This window comes from Poecile atricapillus, chromosome 11, assembly GCF_030490865.1.
Source record: "Poecile atricapillus isolate bPoeAtr1 chromosome 11, bPoeAtr1.hap1, whole genome shotgun sequence".
NCBI lineage: Eukaryota > Metazoa > Chordata > Aves > Passeriformes > Paridae > Poecile > Poecile atricapillus.
This window is the reverse complement of record NC_081259.1, coordinates 2,724,444-2,743,377: the sequence shown is the minus strand read 5'-3', so window position 1 is coordinate 2,743,377 and position 18,934 is coordinate 2,724,444. Positions and strand designations below refer to the sequence as shown.

The 18,934-nt window shown below is 43.5% G+C and overlaps 2 protein-coding genes across 3 annotated transcripts in view; one reads left to right on the top strand and one right to left on the bottom strand.

Moving 5' to 3' along the window:
* Positions 1-18,934, bottom strand: part of SLC51B (solute carrier family 51 subunit beta) — a 21,146-nt gene extending 2,212 nt beyond the window's left edge. Inside the window, exons 1-4 of the mRNA XM_058847052.1 lie at positions 18,924-18,934; positions 4,421-4,470; positions 923-1,022; positions 124-264 (exon numbers count right to left, since the gene is read on the bottom strand). Coding sequence (XP_058703035.1) covers positions 124-264; positions 923-962 — 181 coding nt within the window. The 5' untranslated portion in view covers positions 963-1,022; positions 4,421-4,470; positions 18,924-18,934. The remainder of the gene's footprint in view (positions 1-123; positions 265-922; positions 1,023-4,420; positions 4,471-18,923) is intronic.
* On the top strand, positions 9,275-14,530 carry MTFMT (mitochondrial methionyl-tRNA formyltransferase). 2 transcript variants are annotated; one of them, XM_058847046.1, is made up of 9 exons: positions 9,275-9,433; positions 9,864-10,076; positions 10,467-10,589; positions 11,400-11,502; positions 12,059-12,134; positions 12,689-12,780; positions 13,313-13,394; positions 13,703-13,785; positions 14,090-14,530. In XM_058847046.1, exons 1-9 carry the CDS (start codon positions 9,309-9,311, stop codon positions 14,288-14,290), a joined length of 1,098 nt encoding a protein of 365 aa, XP_058703029.1. In that variant the 5' UTR covers positions 9,275-9,308; the 3' UTR covers positions 14,291-14,530. The 2 variants fall into 2 exon arrangements, with proteins under 2 accessions (XP_058703029.1, XP_058703030.1); XM_058847047.1 differs by having other exon boundaries at positions 9,347-9,459.

The following is an 18,934-nucleotide window of genomic DNA, read 5'->3' as shown; positions in this document are numbered from 1 at the left end:
GCAAGACTGAGGCTTTGTGTGTCTGTATCACCTCCTCAGGCAGTGCCCTCAGGCATCTCTGTTAGGCAGGACAGTTAACAGCCAAGGACTCTGTCTCAGCCCAGGAACACCAACGGGACTTACGGTCTTCTCTGCGGAAGAACCAGAGCAGCTCCTCCAGCTGTTCCGGTTCCAAGCCCAGTGGAAGGGTAACATTGCCTGCTGTGTGCTCATCCACGTGTGTGCTGGCCAGGGTGGTTGGGAGGTACTTGTGCTCTGCCTCAGCTGTGGTGGAAAGTGCAATAGTCACTCACTGCAGCCCTTCAAACTGGAGGTAACCTTCCCCTTCACCCCCAGAGTTGCCCAGCATGTCTCTCCAAGCAGGCAGAACACAGCAGAGTGCACAGCCTGATTGCATGCACCGAGATGTGGAGAGTGTTTTTGGCTGCAGACCCCACTATCATGGGACACCAGGGCTGCAAAGACCACAGGATGCTGGTCTTTCCACATTTCCCATCTCCCACCATGGAGAGGCACCTCTGTGTGCCACAATTCACCAAACAGTTGCCCTTGCCAGGACCAGTCCTGGGAATTTGACTCTGGACTGCAGTCCTCCAGCAATAAATTCCTATTTATCAGGCTGGTTTGTATACACAGCTTGACTAGCAATTTTTTATCAGAAAAGCTTCAGTGTCTGCAAAGAAACCAACACATAAGTTTGGCCAACCCCAAGCACAGAACATACACACAGAATGCAGATGGGAATGACACCCAGCTCTGGAACTGGGGTGCAACTTTTTCCTTGGCTCAGCCAAGCTGCTGCTGTTGTATACTGAGGTAAATAGCCCCACAGAATGAAAGAAACTGTATTTCCTGGGAGTTAAGGTCTTTGCACATGTGACCTACTTCACCCACACCATTATTCTTTAATCCAAGACTCTACCTTGCAGCAGGAAAAATGGGATTATCCAGAAGAACTTCATATTTGAATATGCAGGTGGGATGGATCACGCCTTCACAGTATTTCTTCAGTGTGGAGATTCCTGCAAAAGACAGAGAAGCTAAGGAGTTGAGAGAGAACCTGATTCCCCTGCCTACTCCAGCTCTATTCAGAGAGGGGATTTCATGTACCCAGCATCTGTTTCCTCCTGTGAATGTGAGTCTGAGCTGCCAGGACAGGGTGCAAAAATCCCTGGACCACCAAGGTGACAGCAGAGGGTGTCTGGCATGGCATCTGCTGCCTGGGGTTGGACCCCTTGCCAAGGTGAATCCGTAGAGATGTGAGCTCAGCTGCTGTGAGCCAGCCCCTCCCCAACAAACAAAGCTTCCCTGCTTGCTCTCCTGCCATAATCCCTAGAGAATACATACTTTGCATGTGACTACCTATTGCCAACCCATGGATGGCAACATAAGGGTGTGGAGATGAGGAAATAGAAGGCTGAGCTCCAAGAGGAGGCAAGGCTGACTTGCCATTGAGGCTAGAGTGTCTCCCATCCCTCAGAGAAACAGTAAGTCCTCCTTGACCTTTATTCCCTCATTTGTAAGTGGCATCAATCCAAGTTTTATGGCTGCTTGTCCAAATCAGTTCTTCAGCCTGCTTCGAAGGGACCTGCCCTGGGCAGGGGTTCCTGGCTGTCCACTGTGAGTTGGTGAGACATTGAGGTGGCTCTCCCCAGCCCACTGCTCGCTGGCCATCACCCACTGGCAGGTCAACAATGCCACAACACACAGGTGTCCCTCAGTCATTCTGGCCCCACAGGCCATTAATTATTATATGAAGACTTTTATGACAATCTGATACTCTCAGCTTTTACCTGCCTTTGCTGTGTGGCCTGGTGCTGTCTGAAATTTGCTCACAATCATGTTCCACAGTGCCAGGCGTGTCAACAACACTATTGCTGACTCCTCAGTGAAGCATTTGTCCCGTGGGTTATAGACCTAATGATTGCTACTATTTTCCCCTCCATTCTCAATGTCTTCGCAATTCAAAGTTCACATTTTATAGCTAACCAGGCATGCAGCCTTACTCCCTGCTGCCAGAAAACCACCTGCTAGCAATTGTTTGAGGAGGGGACTCAAGCACGTGATCCACCTTGTATTTCAGAAACTATGGGTAAAGATGCTCCCTGTAGTTAGGTGTGCCAATTACCTTTCTGTCCAGGTAACCTTTAGTTTATTCACATGGATCACTCCTCACAAAGGAGGAAATAAAGCCTTGGTGCCAATGAAAATAAGTTACAAGTCAGCTACACTCTAATAGGAAGTGGCACTTGAATGTGTTAAATCTTGCTGAGCAAAGCTTCTGAGTAATCATTTGCTCGAAGAGGAATATTTGACAAGCATGTTGCTGATTTTCCCCCTAAGGTGTTTCATAAGTTGTGGGCTACCTCCTGGTGTCTATGCACAGCAGGGATGCTGGAAAGCTGCTGGAAGTACTTCTCTACTTCATCAAGTAGCGGCCAGCTGCCAAATCTCCCCAGACATGGGAGGCCAGAACTTTGCAGGTAAAACAAAGCAGCAGAATGGACACTCATTGTGCATTAACAGGACATTGAAGTAAAAGACTTTAAGGGAAACTTCTGTTATTTTACAGATCTTCTACATCTTAATCTCATTAACAAAATAAGTTTCATTCATCAAAGCTACAAAACAGTGTTCTCAGGTCAGTGTGTCTACTCCAGTGCAGTCTGAGCAGGATTCTGCCTAAACCACCAATTTCCCCAGTAAGGAAATGGTGACTCCCACAGTTGGGCTGGACAGTTTGGATCTTCCAGCCTGGAAGAGTTTGTTAGAGGCATCTCCTCCAGCCTCCCCCACACAGCTGCTTTGCCCTGCTGCCCACATCCCAGTATGGGTGAGCACTGCTCCACGGGACCAGCTGGGAGAGCGTGGGGGATGTTCTTCCCCATTGCCCTCCTGCCTGCAAATCTCAGCAGTGACTCTGGTGGCTGATGGACAGGGATGAGCCCTTAGATCCAGACCTCTGCAAGTCTGAGTGTGCACTTTGGTCTCCCATCCCTCTGAAGGCACCCAGGACCCTCTTCCCAGTTTGGTTCCCAGGCTGCTTCCCAGTTTGGGTACAACAGGGGACACTCAAATGAAAGAGAGCTCATGCATTTTATGCTCACATGGAATGAGGCAGAAAGAAGAGGCCAGTGCCTCTCAATAAATACTTTACCTGCGTTATTTTGAGTTTATATTGACACCTGAACATTTTTGTAATTTCTTTCTTTTTGCAAATGGGATTTTAACATTTTAAAAGCTGAAAAATCTGTACAGTATTATGTATTTCAGGAACAAAGAGTCACACACCAATGCTACTTGAAATCCTCCTGTGGATCTGTGGACTTTGCTAGCATTGAATGAAATATCAAGATATTACAGGAAAATGACAAGGGACTTCTTTTTGCTCTATGCACTGATCCCTGCACTTAAACGGTAAAAACCTTTCTCATAATGGAAGCCCTTGAAGATCTGAGACATATCACCTGCAGAAGGCAGAGCTGAGGGATTGATGCTCTAAAGGTTGGCATAATCCAGCAGGGGGGCTGTGCCATGTGGGAACATGGGAACACACACATCCACAGCTGCACGTGGACTCTTTCCTGCCAGGGCACAGCACGCGGTGCTGTGAAACCATCCTGTGTTTTCGATGGTGGCTTTTGTCAGCTCTGATATTCACAGTTGCCCACCAAGACACATTTTGCCCTCATTCTGCAAATTATAAGTCTTTAGACGTGTATTATACTGATTTAAGTAAAGATTGGGGGAAATCTTTTGGAAAGACCATCAAGTACAGCTTCTGTGAAGATGATAATGTCACTCTGGGCTCTGTATTCAAAACTCACTACACAATACAGGACAGTGCATTTAGAACATCTCAGTCTTTTTAAATTAGTCTCTTCTTGTCATCCAGACTCTCTCTCTCTGGTGGTTATCTTATCTTAGCTGATTGTGTTAAAATTGGTCAGTTATTCCAAATACAGTATTAAAGTGGGATGTCCTGTCTTTGGGATTCATAGAGGATATATATAGAATGTCACACCACAGCATGTAAATGGATGGTATGGTTTTTAAAGGTACATTAAGGTCTGAGCTCCATTAAGGAACACAAGGAATATTTAAAATATAATATTTAAAATATTAAGGCAAGAAGACAGTCTGTGCTATTTTTTAACCTCTGTAAAGTAAAAAGCTAAAGAGCAAATCTAAGTTATAGTACACATTTTCCTTTGACTGCTTTTATATAAAGGAGTTATTCCAGCCTGTTTCTTACTCGCCATTCCGACAATCTCTCCTTAAAAAATCTGCCTTCAATTAAAATTTCCACGGATTCAAGCTTTCTAACTGGAATAAATAAATAAGCCTTTCTTTACAGATAGCTATAAATTAACCCAGCAGCCAGTGCAGCAGGAATGCCCGTTAATCTCTGCTAACTCACCAGAAACATGCAGTTCCCAGCAGGGAAGAAGCTACATTTCTTCTTTAAGCTCTGTCATCTGAAGACATCTCCTCCGAGCACCGTGGTGTAATACAAGGTTCCCTGTGCTCTTGCTCTGGGTATGCTACGAGCTGTGATTCATTCTGCTCCTGAGTCATGTGTGAAGGCCAGTCCAACAGGTGAGGTACACTCCAGCCCCTGAAAAAACACACCTCTTTAGTGGGACCATTTACAGCACGAGGTGAATGACCTTTTGCCAAAGAATGAGCTGTAGCAACTTCCAGTTTATTTGCTCAAGTTATTGGCATAATCAGTATTAAAAGAGCAGGCTGAGTAGAATGACACTCAGTAATAAGTTACCCTGCAGTTAAAATAAATGATAATGTTCACTCCACTTGGCTCAGTCCTCATTGCATACAGGAAGCATGTCCTGATAAAACACATATTATCTTTTTTTTTTTCCCCCTTTTTTCCAATGAATGACCATTCTAAGGCTGTCAGAGAATTTTACCAGAGCAAACAACTTTGCATACAAAGCTTGAAGCACCGGTCAGAGATTTTGCCATCCCAGTTTCACAGGTACTGGTAATGCCTGGCTAAGTTAATAGTCTGCTAAGGGTCTCTGCAGATGGATGTGCTGCTTTTTGTGCCAGTCACATTGGGAAAGGAGGATTACTCCTCCCTGAACTACCTGATTCATGGATGGAGCTGCACACTGCAAAGCAAGAGAGATGCATCTCCCCAATGGGCTTGGGACACATAGCTAGCTCTGGTTAGCTCCAGCTGAACCACAGATGGTGGGTGTAGTATCCTTATGTTTGTCCTGTTCTTGTTGTTTTTCAGCTTGAAACAAAGTGTTCAAGGCCATGTTTGACAGGGCTTGATTGGAGCAATCTGGTCTGGTGGAAGGTGTCCCTGCCCAAGGCTAGGGTGTTGGAATGAGATGATCTTTTTGGTACCTTCCAACCCAGGCTATTTTATGATTCTATGATCTTTGGGATTGAAGATTTGTTCTGTTGCAATTAATCCTTTGAATCCCATCTCACATGCAGAGTTTCCCTGTGAAATATCACCCAGCAGACGTGTGCTCCCCAGAGATGTTTCACTGCTCAGCCTCAACCTGGCAGCAACTGGATGGGAGCTCAGAAATGCATCCCCCAGGAAACAAGAGCTGCTCCCTGCTGCTGGAGCCATGTCCATCCAGGACATCTCACCACATGGTAAATCGTGCTGTCTTTCCCTCTCAATTCCAGCTGGATCTTTTTAGAAGTACCACCACAGTGGGAAACACTTTTCTAGCATCTTTGTGAGCTTTTTGTTGCCAGGGGAAGGGTGCACATGGACAGAACAGTGAGTAGTCTCACAATCAAACCCTCTGGCCTTGGGAAAGCACGAAGAAGACACTTGGCCCCTGCAGAACAATCTCCGAGTAGAGGGATGGAGACACTGGCCATGGTGAAGAGGTGACTGTAACATACAGATGGTGACTGCAAAACCCCAGAAGGTTCCTTTTCATCTCAATTTTCTACATGGCTTGATGTATATATCTAGGGTCAGGATGCAGGTAGGTGGCTGAGATATGTTTAGGACTCAGATAATGTACACACACATAAAAACAGTTCCCCACTGGTTAAAGTTGGCTCTTGTGCCCAGTAGTCCTCGCCTTTTCTGGAGAATGACAAAAGCATTCAGGAGCACTCCTCTCCATCCAGGGTGTGAGTATGTGATTCTGTGTCTCCCCTGACAACACTGGCACTGGTTAATGGGAGATGTCTTTTTACTTCTTGGAGACACTTTCAGCATCTTTGGCCAGGAAGCAAAGTGGAGATAAGATCTGATTTGTGTTCTGTTTCCTCCTCGGATTTGTCTTCACTACTCTTGGGAAGAATTTCTCTGACCTTGGTGTTTTAATTTTGCTTATCTTTTTTGATCCCTTCAGTGTCTTTGACCTGAAATGCCTGGTTACAGAATAACTAAACATTCAGGGTTGGGTTTTTTTTCTTTCCATGTACAAAAGCAGAGTTCAAATGCAGCAGGAAAGACAGATTTTTTTATTTTATTTTTGTGAAACAATGAGATAGTTGCTTTCATTCTGAAAAAATTTATATCAAAATAATCTTTGGTTAAAATTCACGAACACTGTGTCAAAGACATAATAATGAATAACAGCCATAATGTGTTTGAAATGTGCTGTCATAGCAGAGCCAAGGATGAATTACGTGGGAGCAAGTGTACTGAAGGGAATTTAAGTCCACTTCAAAAACTCACTGCAAATGAAACTTTAATTAGTTTGTGCATAAGCCTGGCAAAATCTCAGCATGGAGTTACATCATTTCCAGGAGCCTTAACTACAGCCAGAAGTGAGAATCCATCTCAGGGCTTAAGTCCTGGAGGAACGGCAGGTGAAACTCAACACACAGTGACATGTTCAGTGCCTGGATCTAATACCTGGAAATTAACGCTGAGCAGCAGCTGGATTCTGGGTTCAAACTCACAACTTTTGAGCAATCCAGACACACACATACATCCCTGGCTTTCTGAAGTGTTTGTGATAAATCCAGGGCTTCACCCAAGACCTCAGAGAACTAGTATTTGCTGTCACCACACAGGACATCTCTTTCCAGCCTTTCTTCCAGCAATTGCCCTCACTGCCTCTGGAAACTCTGAGTATTTTTCAGCATCTGAGATATTATGAGGTCAAATTTTTCACCATCTGAGATAAGGCCTGAAATTACACTCTGTGCTGAACAGTGCTCCTCTCGTTTGGGGCCTGACAGCCATGAGTGCCTGTAATCACTTAGTTATTGTGCAATGACGAATTGTTCCCTGTTTATGATAAGTCAGACTGTTTGCCTTCCCTTCTTTCCAATCTACCTTCCAACCATGCTGGGAGCTTTAATCTCTTCTCTAACATAAGCCATTGCTTCATCCTTGCTATCCTCTTGTTTATATTTTTATTTATTTTTACTATAACCTTTAACGTACACACTGAGATAAGGTGACCAGAGTTAAGTGTCCTGCCTGTGAATAAACCAAGTATTTTCATAGGACTCCCCACGTAATAGAGAATTTTAAGTTTTTTGTATATTTTACATACTGATTAGGAAATTACCTCAGTGTTTGGCAGCATATTCTCATCTTCTCAGGGTGCGGGAATGTAAGCACCCCAGCTAGGATTGCCTGACATTTTTTTAACCTGTAATAGCAATTTTTCATTCTTTTCTCCTTATTACCATCACAGGAGACAATGGCATCTTCGGTGTCTTAGAGAAGAAAACCCTAATGGTGAGCAAACAGACATGAAAAAGGGAAGGAATATACACAGCACTGCGTAGTACAACATAATATTTCACTATTTTTATTGATCCTTCCCTCATGTATCTGCCATAAAATTCTGCCACCCATTTTCCAAGTAATTTACATATTTTCACAGGCATATAGGATATTTACAGATTCTCACAGTCCTTGCTGCAGAAATTCCTAGTGTCAAAGACTGTAGGATAGACAGTGATTTAAATGTGCAGGGAATTTGTGTATGTGATTTACATTAAAAGCTACACAAATAAACCATCTTCCCATGGGGTGAAAGAATGTACTTAGCAGAATGATAAAATATTTTCATACTTATGTTATGGGAGGAGACAGTTCTTTAAGTGGTGATTCTGACCCCATCGTTTACAAGAAAACATTCCTTGAGTTACTGTCACTGTTAAAATGAAGCTGCCCATGGAGTGAGAAATGGAAATCTGTTTTTCAAAAGCTGTCAGAACCAGATCAGTGGCTGTGGGGTCAACACCCCTTTCAGTCCCTGACATTTTCCGCATTATCTTCACACTGAGGCAGCGCGGATAATTCCTCATCAGGGTTAAGGGGCCGTGGGTGACACCACTCAGGAGCATGGACTCTGTGGGGCTGGAGCCCCAGGGCAGCACAGACCCTGAGGGCTGCCCTGATGGCTTCCACCACCCCACACCAAGATCACAGAACTGTTAAGAGTTGGAAAGGACCTCTGAAGATCACCCAGTCCAAGCCCCTACCAAGGCAGGGTTATGTGGACCAAGTGACACAGGTGAACATGTCCAGGTGGGTTTGGAAGGTCTCCAGAGAGGGAGACTCCACACCCTCTCTGGGCAGCTATCCCAGTGCCCTGCCACCCTCAATATAAAGAAGTTCTTCCTCAGGTTGAGATGGAACTTGTATTTTAATTTATGGACACTGCTCCTCATCCTGTTGCTGAGCACCACCCAAAAGACCTTTGCACCAGCATCTTAGGAGGCATTTTTATGTGTTAACAAGATCCCCTGTCAGTCTTCTTCATGATAACCACAATATGAAGGTATTATTCTCTTAGAGAGTGTCCAAAGGAGGCCACGAGGATAGGGAAGGATGTGGAAGGGAAGCTGTATGAGCTCTATGAGGGCACTTGTTGTGTCCAGCCTGGAAGAGACTGAGAGACCTCATTGTGGTCTTCAAGATCCTCCCGAGGGAGAGCAGAGGGGCAGACACTGCTCTCTTCACTCTCGTGACCACTGAGAGCACCCCAGGGAACGGCACGAAGATGAGTCAGGGGATATTCAGGTTGGATGTCAGGAAAAGGTTTTCAGAAGGTGGTCGGGCACTGGAAAGGCTCCCCAGGGAATGGTCACAGCCCCAAGGCTGCAGAGCTCAAGAAGTGTTCGTACAACGCTCTCAGGCACAGGGTGGGATTATTGGGCTGTCTTGCGCAGGGGTATGGGTTGGACCCGATGATTCTTATGGGTCCCTTCCAGCTCAAGCTCGCCCAAAACTCTGACTTTATGACAATGGCGGCACCGCCTCAGCGCTGAGGGCAGCCCCTCCGCGGGGCGGGTCCCGCTGCGTCATCGCCGCGCGCGGCGGGAGCCCCGCGATGCGGGCCCGGGTGCTGCGCGCCTGGCGCCAGGGCGTGAGGGCGGCGGGGCCGCCATGGCGGGTCCTGTTCTTCGGCACCGACCGCTTCGCCGTGACCGCCCTGCGAGCCCTGCGGGCCGCCGGGTACCGCCCGGGCACGGGGGAGAGGGGTCCGAGGGGAGACGGGGCCCCCAGAGAGGGGCAGAGGAGAACACGGGAGACGGGGAGGGAGGGAGGAGCCTGAGGGTGGACGGGGACGTGAGGAGTGCGGAGCCTGAGCGGACACGGAAGGGGCTGGGGAGGGTGAGAGAGGGCTGGGCACCGAGGGATGGGAGATGAGGGCTCGTGATGAGGCTCAGAGGTTATTGAGGGATGGGGTGGAGTCGCGCGGGAGGGACCGTGGGTTGGGCAGGGAGGATGGCAGAAAAGTGGGGGAAGGAGCCTGAGCGTGTGACAGGGTCCAGGGTCACAGATACTCTGGGGATTGGCACAGGGGCACAGCGAGGGGTGGAGGTGCCCCAGCCCTCACCTCAGTCTCCCTGCACGACGCCTTCAACACCTTGTTCCCCCTCAGGGAGCCCAGCGAGGACTCGCTCGTGTCCCGGCTGGAGGTGGTGACCCTGCCCTCCCGCCTGCCCGGGGACCTGCCCGTGAGGAGCTGTGCCAGGGAGCTCCAGCTGCCTGTGCACGAGTGGCCACACACGGGACCCGTGGGGCAATTTGATGTGGGTGTGGTGGCATCTTTCGGACGCCTTCTAAGCGAGGACCTCATTCTGCAGTTCCCATAGTAAGTGTGTGGACTGCTTCGTTAGCAGAGCTGCACTCTCGTTTTAAGGCAGCATCTGTGATTTGCAGTTGGTGAGGTCAGCTTCCCTGTGTTCATATGCTTAGCCTGAGCCCTGTTGCTGTCATTGTGAAGTTCAGTGTTCTTTGACACATGGGTGTAAATTTATGCAAATATTCAGCAGAATATGTTTGCCTTTATTCCTCATATCTTTCTGTGTTCGCTGAGAAACTGAAGTTTATATAGTGTGACTTTTCCTGCAAGTGCATATTTAAGCCAGTAACACATGAGAAGATATGAGCTGATTGCAGTTCCACTGTAATATATGTTACACTCCATTTGCATATGTTTCAAGTCCCATTCCTATACTAACTTGTGAATATTTCATTCCAGTGGTGTGCTGAATGTCCATCCCAGCTGTCTCCCACGATGGCGTGGTCCTGCACCCATAGTCCACACAGTGCTTCATGGTGATAGGGTGACTGGGGTGACAATTATGGAAATAAGACCAAAAAGGTAGGTTTGGTGTGCTTTGCATTTGACTCACTGTTGCTGTTGCCTCTCAGGACTTTAAATAATCACTACTGAAGTCATCATTTAACTCATTCTACATAACCACATTTTTTTTTAATGTGTGTGTGATTAATTTTAAAGTTTGAAACACTTCAAAATGTTCATCTCACTATATGAGATTTGCCACAGTTACAGTATTTTAATAAGTGTGTAATTTGCACTCCAGGGCTCTTCTTTAATTCTTAACATTATCTCAGGGAACAGACAGAGAGCAGTCACATGGCTTTATCAATAGGCTTGGTATGACAGGACAGAAAAGATCTGGTTTTCAGACTTCAGAGTCATCTGTAACATCCTGTAAGTGGACAGAAGACAAGAAATTGCCTGTCTAGACATGAAAGAGATTAAATGTTTTAGTTTCAGCCCAAACTCTGGCTTAAAAGGCTTGTGAAAATACATTATTTTAGTTACCTTTTCTTTCTTAGATGCTTGTCTAATAACAGATCCTGGGAAAGTGTGAAACAGATTTCATATGAGTATTTCAGGTTGTTTCTTCTGAGATCTCATGTTCTGAACTGTAAATGGTGTGTTCATATCAGTCTCAGCTTGCTGAGGAGTACCTTGCTGCCAAGAGAGATCTGGCATTCTCTTGTGTTGTCTTATGAACCATTTGATAATGTGAAATGACATCTGAAAAATAGTTTTAGAGGGGATAAAAAAGGGTAATTAGTAACTGAGCTAATGTACCGAACGCAGACTTTTGAACTGCTAATTAAGCTTCTCCAGTAAGGTTGTATATTTTCTACCTTGCAGGTTTGATGTAGGTCCAATTATTAAGCAAGAAGAGGTTGCTGTTCCTCCCCACTGTACAGCACAGGAGCTGGAAGGGATGTTGGCAAAGATGGGTGCAAAAATGGTAAAGTCCTGCCAGCTGTGTAATTTCTGGCTGGTACTTTGCTTTTAACATGTACAAACAGAATTCTTACTAATCTTGTTCTGAGCTGGCTTCAAGTTTAGGAGGAAGATGATGTGGAACTTGGTGTTTGTGAGCATTTTGCCTTGCTGAGAGGGGAGGTCAGTGGTCTGTGATCAGGCATCAGTAGCAGTCCTGTGTTTTGCTGTTGTGTTTCTATTCAGTGAAGAACCCAAATCCTGTTTGTGGAGACAGTACAGGTTCTTTCATTTAAATGAATATCTGCTTTTTTATTTTAATAGTCAGCTTTTGTCCTGTTCTGGGATTAATATCAGAGAAGAGATCATCCACAAAAAAATACTTGTGTTTTTTAATTGTGATTCAGTGTGAAGGATGTCTTTACTGTGTCTGTGTGTAGGATACACATCATCTGAATATACTGAGCTAATTTTCTAAAAGCTCGCAGGACAGTTTCACTGCTGAAAAATTAAGTTTTACTTTGTTTATTATCTCTTAAATGTAGCTTGACTAATACTCTGTACAAAATTTAATTTTGCAGCTGTTAGCAGTTTTGAAGAAGTTGCCTGAAAGTTTGAAAAATAAAAAAGAGCAACCAAAAGAAGGAGTAACATTTGGTAGGTACACCTTGTTCTTAATGCGACTTTGTCATTTCAATTTTTTCCTTTATCAGCTAGAAAACTAAAATTTCCTGCCATGCTGGGTTGTATTTTTTTTAAATTCATTTCTCAATATGCTCTCTTCACTGCCTTCTCTGGCTTAAAAAGTCACACAGGAGAAAAATGCTTCAGAATTCTTCAGACTTACTACATTAATGTTTTTTTTTTCTGGTTCCTTGTACAATATCAAAATCACTATTGATGTCACAAAATCTGCGTTTGTTCTTCATGATTGTAATGCAGACAGGGTTACAGCTGTGCTTGTAAGCTTGATACAAGTTTGCAGTGCATAAGGTAAATAAAGGAAACAATTGAGAATAAAAAATAATCCAAATTGAGGTCTTTACAAAGTCTTTTCTCCAGTTCTTGTCTGAAATATCTTGGCTAGATGGCAGCTATTGACCACTATTGGTCAGGAAAAACTGAGGTTAAAATAGGATAAAGTAGTACAGCTGTTTACTATAACATGCAAAGCAAAGTAAGAAATCTTCTAATTTATCTTTTCTCTCTAGCTCCTAAAATCTCTGTATCAAAGAGTTGTATAAAATGGGAAGAGCAAACAGCTGCACAAGTAATTCAACTGCATCGTGCAATAGGAAGTATGGTGAGACTGGATTTTTTGGAACCCTTTTCTGTCCTATAACATGGCTGAGTTTGGTGTAGATATTTTAATTAATCACTAAACATCAGTTATTTTGGCCTCTGTAAACCTTGCATGTGTTCTAAAATCCTGGTAGTTTATCATTAGAGGTAGAATTAATGTGCAGGAGAATTTTCATGGACTTGATTCCAAGTGTGAAATCAGCTCAAAAATTTTATTTTGTTTCCTTAGCTCTGAGATTTTCCCTAATGTATTTGAGAAAGTCTGGAATTCTGCAGTGACATTTCTGCATGGCAGTGAACAGTGCAAACAGCCACAGTGAAGAGCTGTTGTAGCTAATTGCTTAACTCATTTCTGCTTAGGTTAGTGGTTTGAGTTGAGGAGGGGTAAGGAGAACTAAGTCTGATAAGGAAAATCCATCTAGACATACAGCTAAATTTTCCCTTAATGTTATTATCACAGGTATTTTGCCTAAGGAAAAAATTGCCTGGAAATGTGAAAATATTCTCAATGTATCATCTGTTTCTGTTTCCAGTTTCCTTTGCAGACAGTCTGGAAGGGTACTACCGTTAAACTCCTGGATTTTGTGGAAGTGGACAATATCCCTGGTTTTCCTGGTATTTACTCTTAAATTATTAAATTTTTAAACCATTTTCTTTAAGAATCTGAGTGCCATGTGGGCCAAGGTGTATGACTGATCAGGCCTTAGTGAGTGTTCATGGATCAGATATGAAGTAGTGCCAGAGAATGACTGTTCTGATTGTTTGTGTTCATTTGGTTATAAAAAAACACAGAATAAAATAAAATGTTTTTCAGCAAAATAGTGACTCAAGATGGTTACCTTCCTTCAAAGGAACAGAAGTGGTTCAAACATTTTCTGTACTTATTGGCATAAAAATGCAGGATGATCTTTCTTTGCTTTTAGATCAAATACTAAATGACTGTGGCGTTGTTCCTGGTTCAGTACTGTTCCATAAAATGTCCCAAACATTGATAGCTCGCTGCAAGGTAGGCTTTTCCCATTTGTTTTATATTCACTGCCCTAAAGATGAAGTTTTAGTATTTGTGTGGTGCATGACTTTTGTCTTAATTGTCCATTGTTAGTCTCTGTACTAGTTTAGATCAGTACCAGATGTTTTAATACCTTCAACTTTTAATTTCCATTAACTTTGCACATTTGCAAACAAGAATTTGACTTGTAGGCCTGATGACACTGAATAAAATGTATTCTGTAAGCCAGCCTATGGGAGCTAAAGATAGCTTTAAACATGGAAAAAGCTCACTGCCTTTTTTTGTTTGTTTTTATTTTTAGGAAGGCTGGGTTGGAATCAAAACAGTCGTTTTAAAGAAGAAGCTTACAGCAGTTGACTTCTACAATGGATATATGCACTCTTGGTTCCAGCAGAATCCCAGAACAGTTCATCAGGAATGCAGATTTCAAACACTCAAACTTAGCACAGCAAAAAAGACTCTGAAAGAGAGGGGAATATTGGCAAAGGATATAAAGCAATAAATGTATTTTTTAATGTCTGTAAGTTAATAGTAATATAAAATATTTCAAAGCCCACCTGAAACATGCAACTTAATTAAGGGATTTCTTCCCATAGTGTTTGATCTTACTGTCATGTACATGTTTTCTTGGTGGGTTCCTGAAGATACTTCTCTTTCCCCATTAAGGAAGAGAATCTCCATGAGCGCTGTAGATATTTAATAAATCCCTGTTTCCACTATTGAGAAATAAATTTATTTTTATACAACATTTTCAGGGTTTTTTTGAGGACATTACTTTAATCTGGAAATACTAAAATCCAGTGAGCTTTTCTAATGCTCACTGAGCCTTAGACTGTCTAGTTTGATATTCTTGTGGATCCTAAAATTGTCTTTGTATCCCTACATTGAGGTGAATAACTTAGCTGAGAACATAGGAGAATCTTTTCCTGTCTGTGATGATTTTCTTCCTTCTCCTTTCTGTTTTCCTATCCTGGGATATGTCCCATTTAAAATTTTTGTGCCCTCCATCCAGAAAATTTATGTTCTACTGTTTCACTTTCTGATGGGAGAGGTTTTTACCTGATGAGTTGTTAATCTAATCCAAGATTTTCCTCAATCTGTCTTTGCTTAATGGCATATAGAAGGTATATATATGTATATATATTTATATGTTCTTTCATGTCAACCCCAAGACTTGTGATTCTTACACTTTCTTGTCTTAAATAGTGTAGCACTGAGCATAACAGCAAAGCAAAGAGTGGCTGTATCTTAGGAGCTTTTCTAATATTTGCTAACTTTTTCCTGCTTTTTCTGGGTTCTACTGAAGTAAAAGCAAAAAATGTAGAAAAATGTGTCATATCACAAGGATTAAAATGTTTCTGAAGAAGCATCTGTTAAAGCAGCTGCTGCAGTATTTTTCTTCTATTGCCATTAGTCCATCAATTAACTGCCTCTGACAGGTTTTCCAAAACACACGGTCCTCCAAGAAATCCAAGCCTATGAATCAGAGTCAAAAGCTGGGAACAACAGCAAGGTGGAAGGAAGTCAGGCTCCTGTGGAGAATTCCTGTTGTTCCTGACCACAGACTTGGTGCAGTTTGTGCTGCAGAAATTCTAAATCCGGCAGGTTTGCTTCCAAGAAAATGATGTATTTTTGTGTTTTGCTCCCTGCTACTTTTTGCAAGTGAAAGTTGTGGAGTCACTTTTTATTTTTTTCTCTGTCCAGATTAGTCTGTAAATGTTAGTAACCGCTTTATGCCAGTACAAGGGTGGGTGGGTCAGTGAGTTTTTTGTGTGTTTGTGAAGATGGTGGGTGTTTTGGAGCATTTTCTGGGGCTTGCTACCTCACTGTATGGCAAAACCCCACCACCACAATTTAGAGATAATTTTAAGCACTAATGATAAAGAGTTTTGAACTTGAGAGAAGTGTTTTACTTAACTGGGACTGAACAATTTCAATGCTTCAGGATCCAACTTTTCAGATGTTGCAGTTCCCTAGGCACTGGAAAATTAGTTTGTGTTCATTATAACCTGAGCAAAATGAACAGCAAGGCATGACTCCCACAGAAAGAATACAGTGTCAAAAGTTCAGGCAAAAGAGTCCCAGTTAAAAGCTTTTAAGATACCCAAACTGTTAAATCAGCAGCTTCTTCCTAGCAGTGACTTGAGGAAAATTCTTTTAACTCCTTTGTGTTTCTTTCATCCTCAGTTTTAGGTCATGCCCGGTGTGAGAGACCTATTGCTGGCAGACAATAATTATCTGGTTCTCACTAAAGCATAAAGCAACAAGAAAAGTTTCCCTGTGTTTTTGGGAAGTTCGAGGTGGTGTGTGCCCAGAATCCCTGTAGATGGAGCTCGCTGCATCCCTTTTGGGTGAAAACCAAGGACAGCTGGACAGAAGATGGTGAAAATCCGGTACAGAACGCCTTCAGTTAGTTGTTTTATAGTGAATAATGTCTAAACCATATTGCAGCCAGGATCCCATGTACTTGTAACTCAATCTTTTGATCTGTTCAGGGTTTGCTTTAAGAATTCTTTTGCTTTCTGTGTGAGAGGTTATAAAAGGTTAGACTGTTCTGTGTTGTTTAACAGTTGATGTCCTACTCTGAATATGCACAACTTTACCCAAGTCATTTTATGGAGCAAAAGAAGGTAAGATTAATTGAATTTTTTATGAAAAAGGTCTTTGGCATGCTATTTTTGGCATGGTAGAGAAGTTTTAAATGGAATTGGTGTTCCCCAGGCAGCTGTTAGCCAGAATGTCTCTTTGGAAACTTTGCTTTCACCTGGCTCTGCAGGGATTTAACTCAGTAAGTAATGAAAATCTGATTATTTTTGCAGAAGAGACGAAACAAAAATGGGGCATTCACTGATGAGGTGTGGAATAGCATGTCAGGGTTGACTCTGGAACACAGACAGTGATTTGATTCCCAGTACTGCTCATGAGGTTGAGTACAGCTACCCTGGCCACTAGAACAGGATCTTAGCAAAATAAAACAGCTGTCCTCCTCTTAGAGGAGAGAGGGAAAGGAGCAGGTATTCACAGACCCAACATCTACTATGGCTTGATTTAACATCACTGGGACCAAATTACTGGCAGAACTGCAAAATATTTGGGCACCAGAAGGGCTCTGGTGTTGCATAGGCATGATTTCATCATGGATTTCAAATAGTAGAGGGAGTGATATTTCCTAGGATGCTGGTGACTCATTTAGATGCATCTGTTTCATGTTCCACAACCTTACAACTCCCCCTGCTTCCTGGGAAACTTCTTTATTCCTGTTTTCTGAATACATTACAAATAAACAAAAAGAATAAGTGACTAATGGGAGAAGTACTTGAGCCTTTTTATAAAGTTTTTTGCAAAATCCCCCAATAATTTGCTGGTCAAGGCCAGACAAGAATGTCTCCTTTTGTTTATCCTATCTGCTAGCATCCTGATGGCTTCTGGGAAGCAGTAGTTTCCTTTAAAAACAGGAGGGATAGATTACTGGATTTAAATGTGGATTGGAAACTAAGTGACCTTAATGGGAGATGCTTTGCCATTAGCCACAAACCTGCTGATGTTTAGGAGCCAGGTCTCCTTCTTCAGCCTGTTCCTCAAGGTTGGTGGTCCAAAGGCTAAGGGGCCAAGGGAGGAGCTGAGTCCCAGCCTTCCTGCATTCCTCCAGCTGATGGTCTCTGATATGTGGGAGTGTGGGCTAGGTTTCAGGCTGCAGAAAGGACACTGCCATGCACTCATCATAAACACAAGCTGAAGGAATCAGAACTGACATTGAACTGTAGTGTAAAATTTGTGTGAGTAGCAGATGTCAGGACCTTGTTGTAGCTTTGCTCCTATATAAACTTAATGTATTTGGGATAGTGACTCATCAGTAATGGTGAAGTGTTAGCACTGAGCAGTGGCTGTGTCAAGGTTGTTTTCTGTTGGTAGTGCTTAAAGACTCGTGTTTGAGACCTCTGTCTTGCTCTGTGTCCAACACAGTCTGCCAGCAGCCTCCTGGGAGAGCTCAGGGACTCAGTGAGTGCACAGATTAGTTTGTTCCTCCAAGTCAGCGTTAAGCTGCAGAGGGGGGACAGTTTGGGGAAACTTGGACAGCTCCTGGCTGTTCCAGGCTGTAGGGCCGTGACCATTTCAGTGTTGTTAAATACACATCTCTCCCCAGAAGGAAGAGCCCTGCACTCTGTTGTGTGTGACTGGCAAGCCCACATGCAGCACAGAGATCATCAGATCCTGAGTCTGCTTTCATCCATTTCTTGGGTTAGTCTGTAGAAGTCATTTGTGTTACTTCACTCTCAAAGTGATGAAACTAAGTTTGGGATTTGGCTGTCTGTCTGCAGAAGAGGAGGGGAGCAGAGGGAAGAGACATTTCTCTGCACAAGCCAAGAGCTCTGTGGGAAGGTCCAAGCTAATGCTCCCCACTGGCCGCCTTGGCTCCAGCTCCTGCCAAGCCCTTGCAGCAGACTAGACACAAAAGAAAACACACAAAGTCTAAATTCAATGGTATGAAAAGGATGTGCCAGAGTATTCCACAGCTCTTCCTTTTCTGCTTTTCTTTAATAACTGTCAATTTGCATAAAAAAGTGGATTATTAAGGGGTGGTTTTATGTGTTAAAGCATAATTCAGCCTGTCCTGTGTCAGACCTGAGAAACTGTTCTGAAGCTTGTTGAACACTGTTGAAAGATTCCCTATGCTCATGATGGGCTGTAGGCATGGCAGCATAGGCCTAGAACTGGCTTCATATCCATAGGATTAGATTGGGTAGGAGAGGGAAATCCATGCTGGAGCATGTGTTTGAATTCCAGTTTGCATTCAATAGCACTGTCCACCTTTTTATGATCTTTCTTGGTGGTAATTTTGGTGTCAGAGACTTGCTGGCTTGTCTGCACCCCGAAAGTTTATTGGCAGTGTTTGCCTGTAAACATAAGATATCTCTGTGCTGTGAGGTCCTTGATTTCACTCTAGAAAGGGTGTGGGGTTGAAAGGACAATTTAATAGATCACTTGGAGAGGGATCACTGACCCCTTCTGTGGTCAGCTGTACCTTCAGCTAAGAGCAACTTCTTGCCAGCTCCTTATGCTTGCTGCTGCTGAGTGTGGACAGAATCCCATCTTCTCCCTATCTCCACCCAGCACCGCTCTACATTGCCTGGTTTCCTGTCATCCT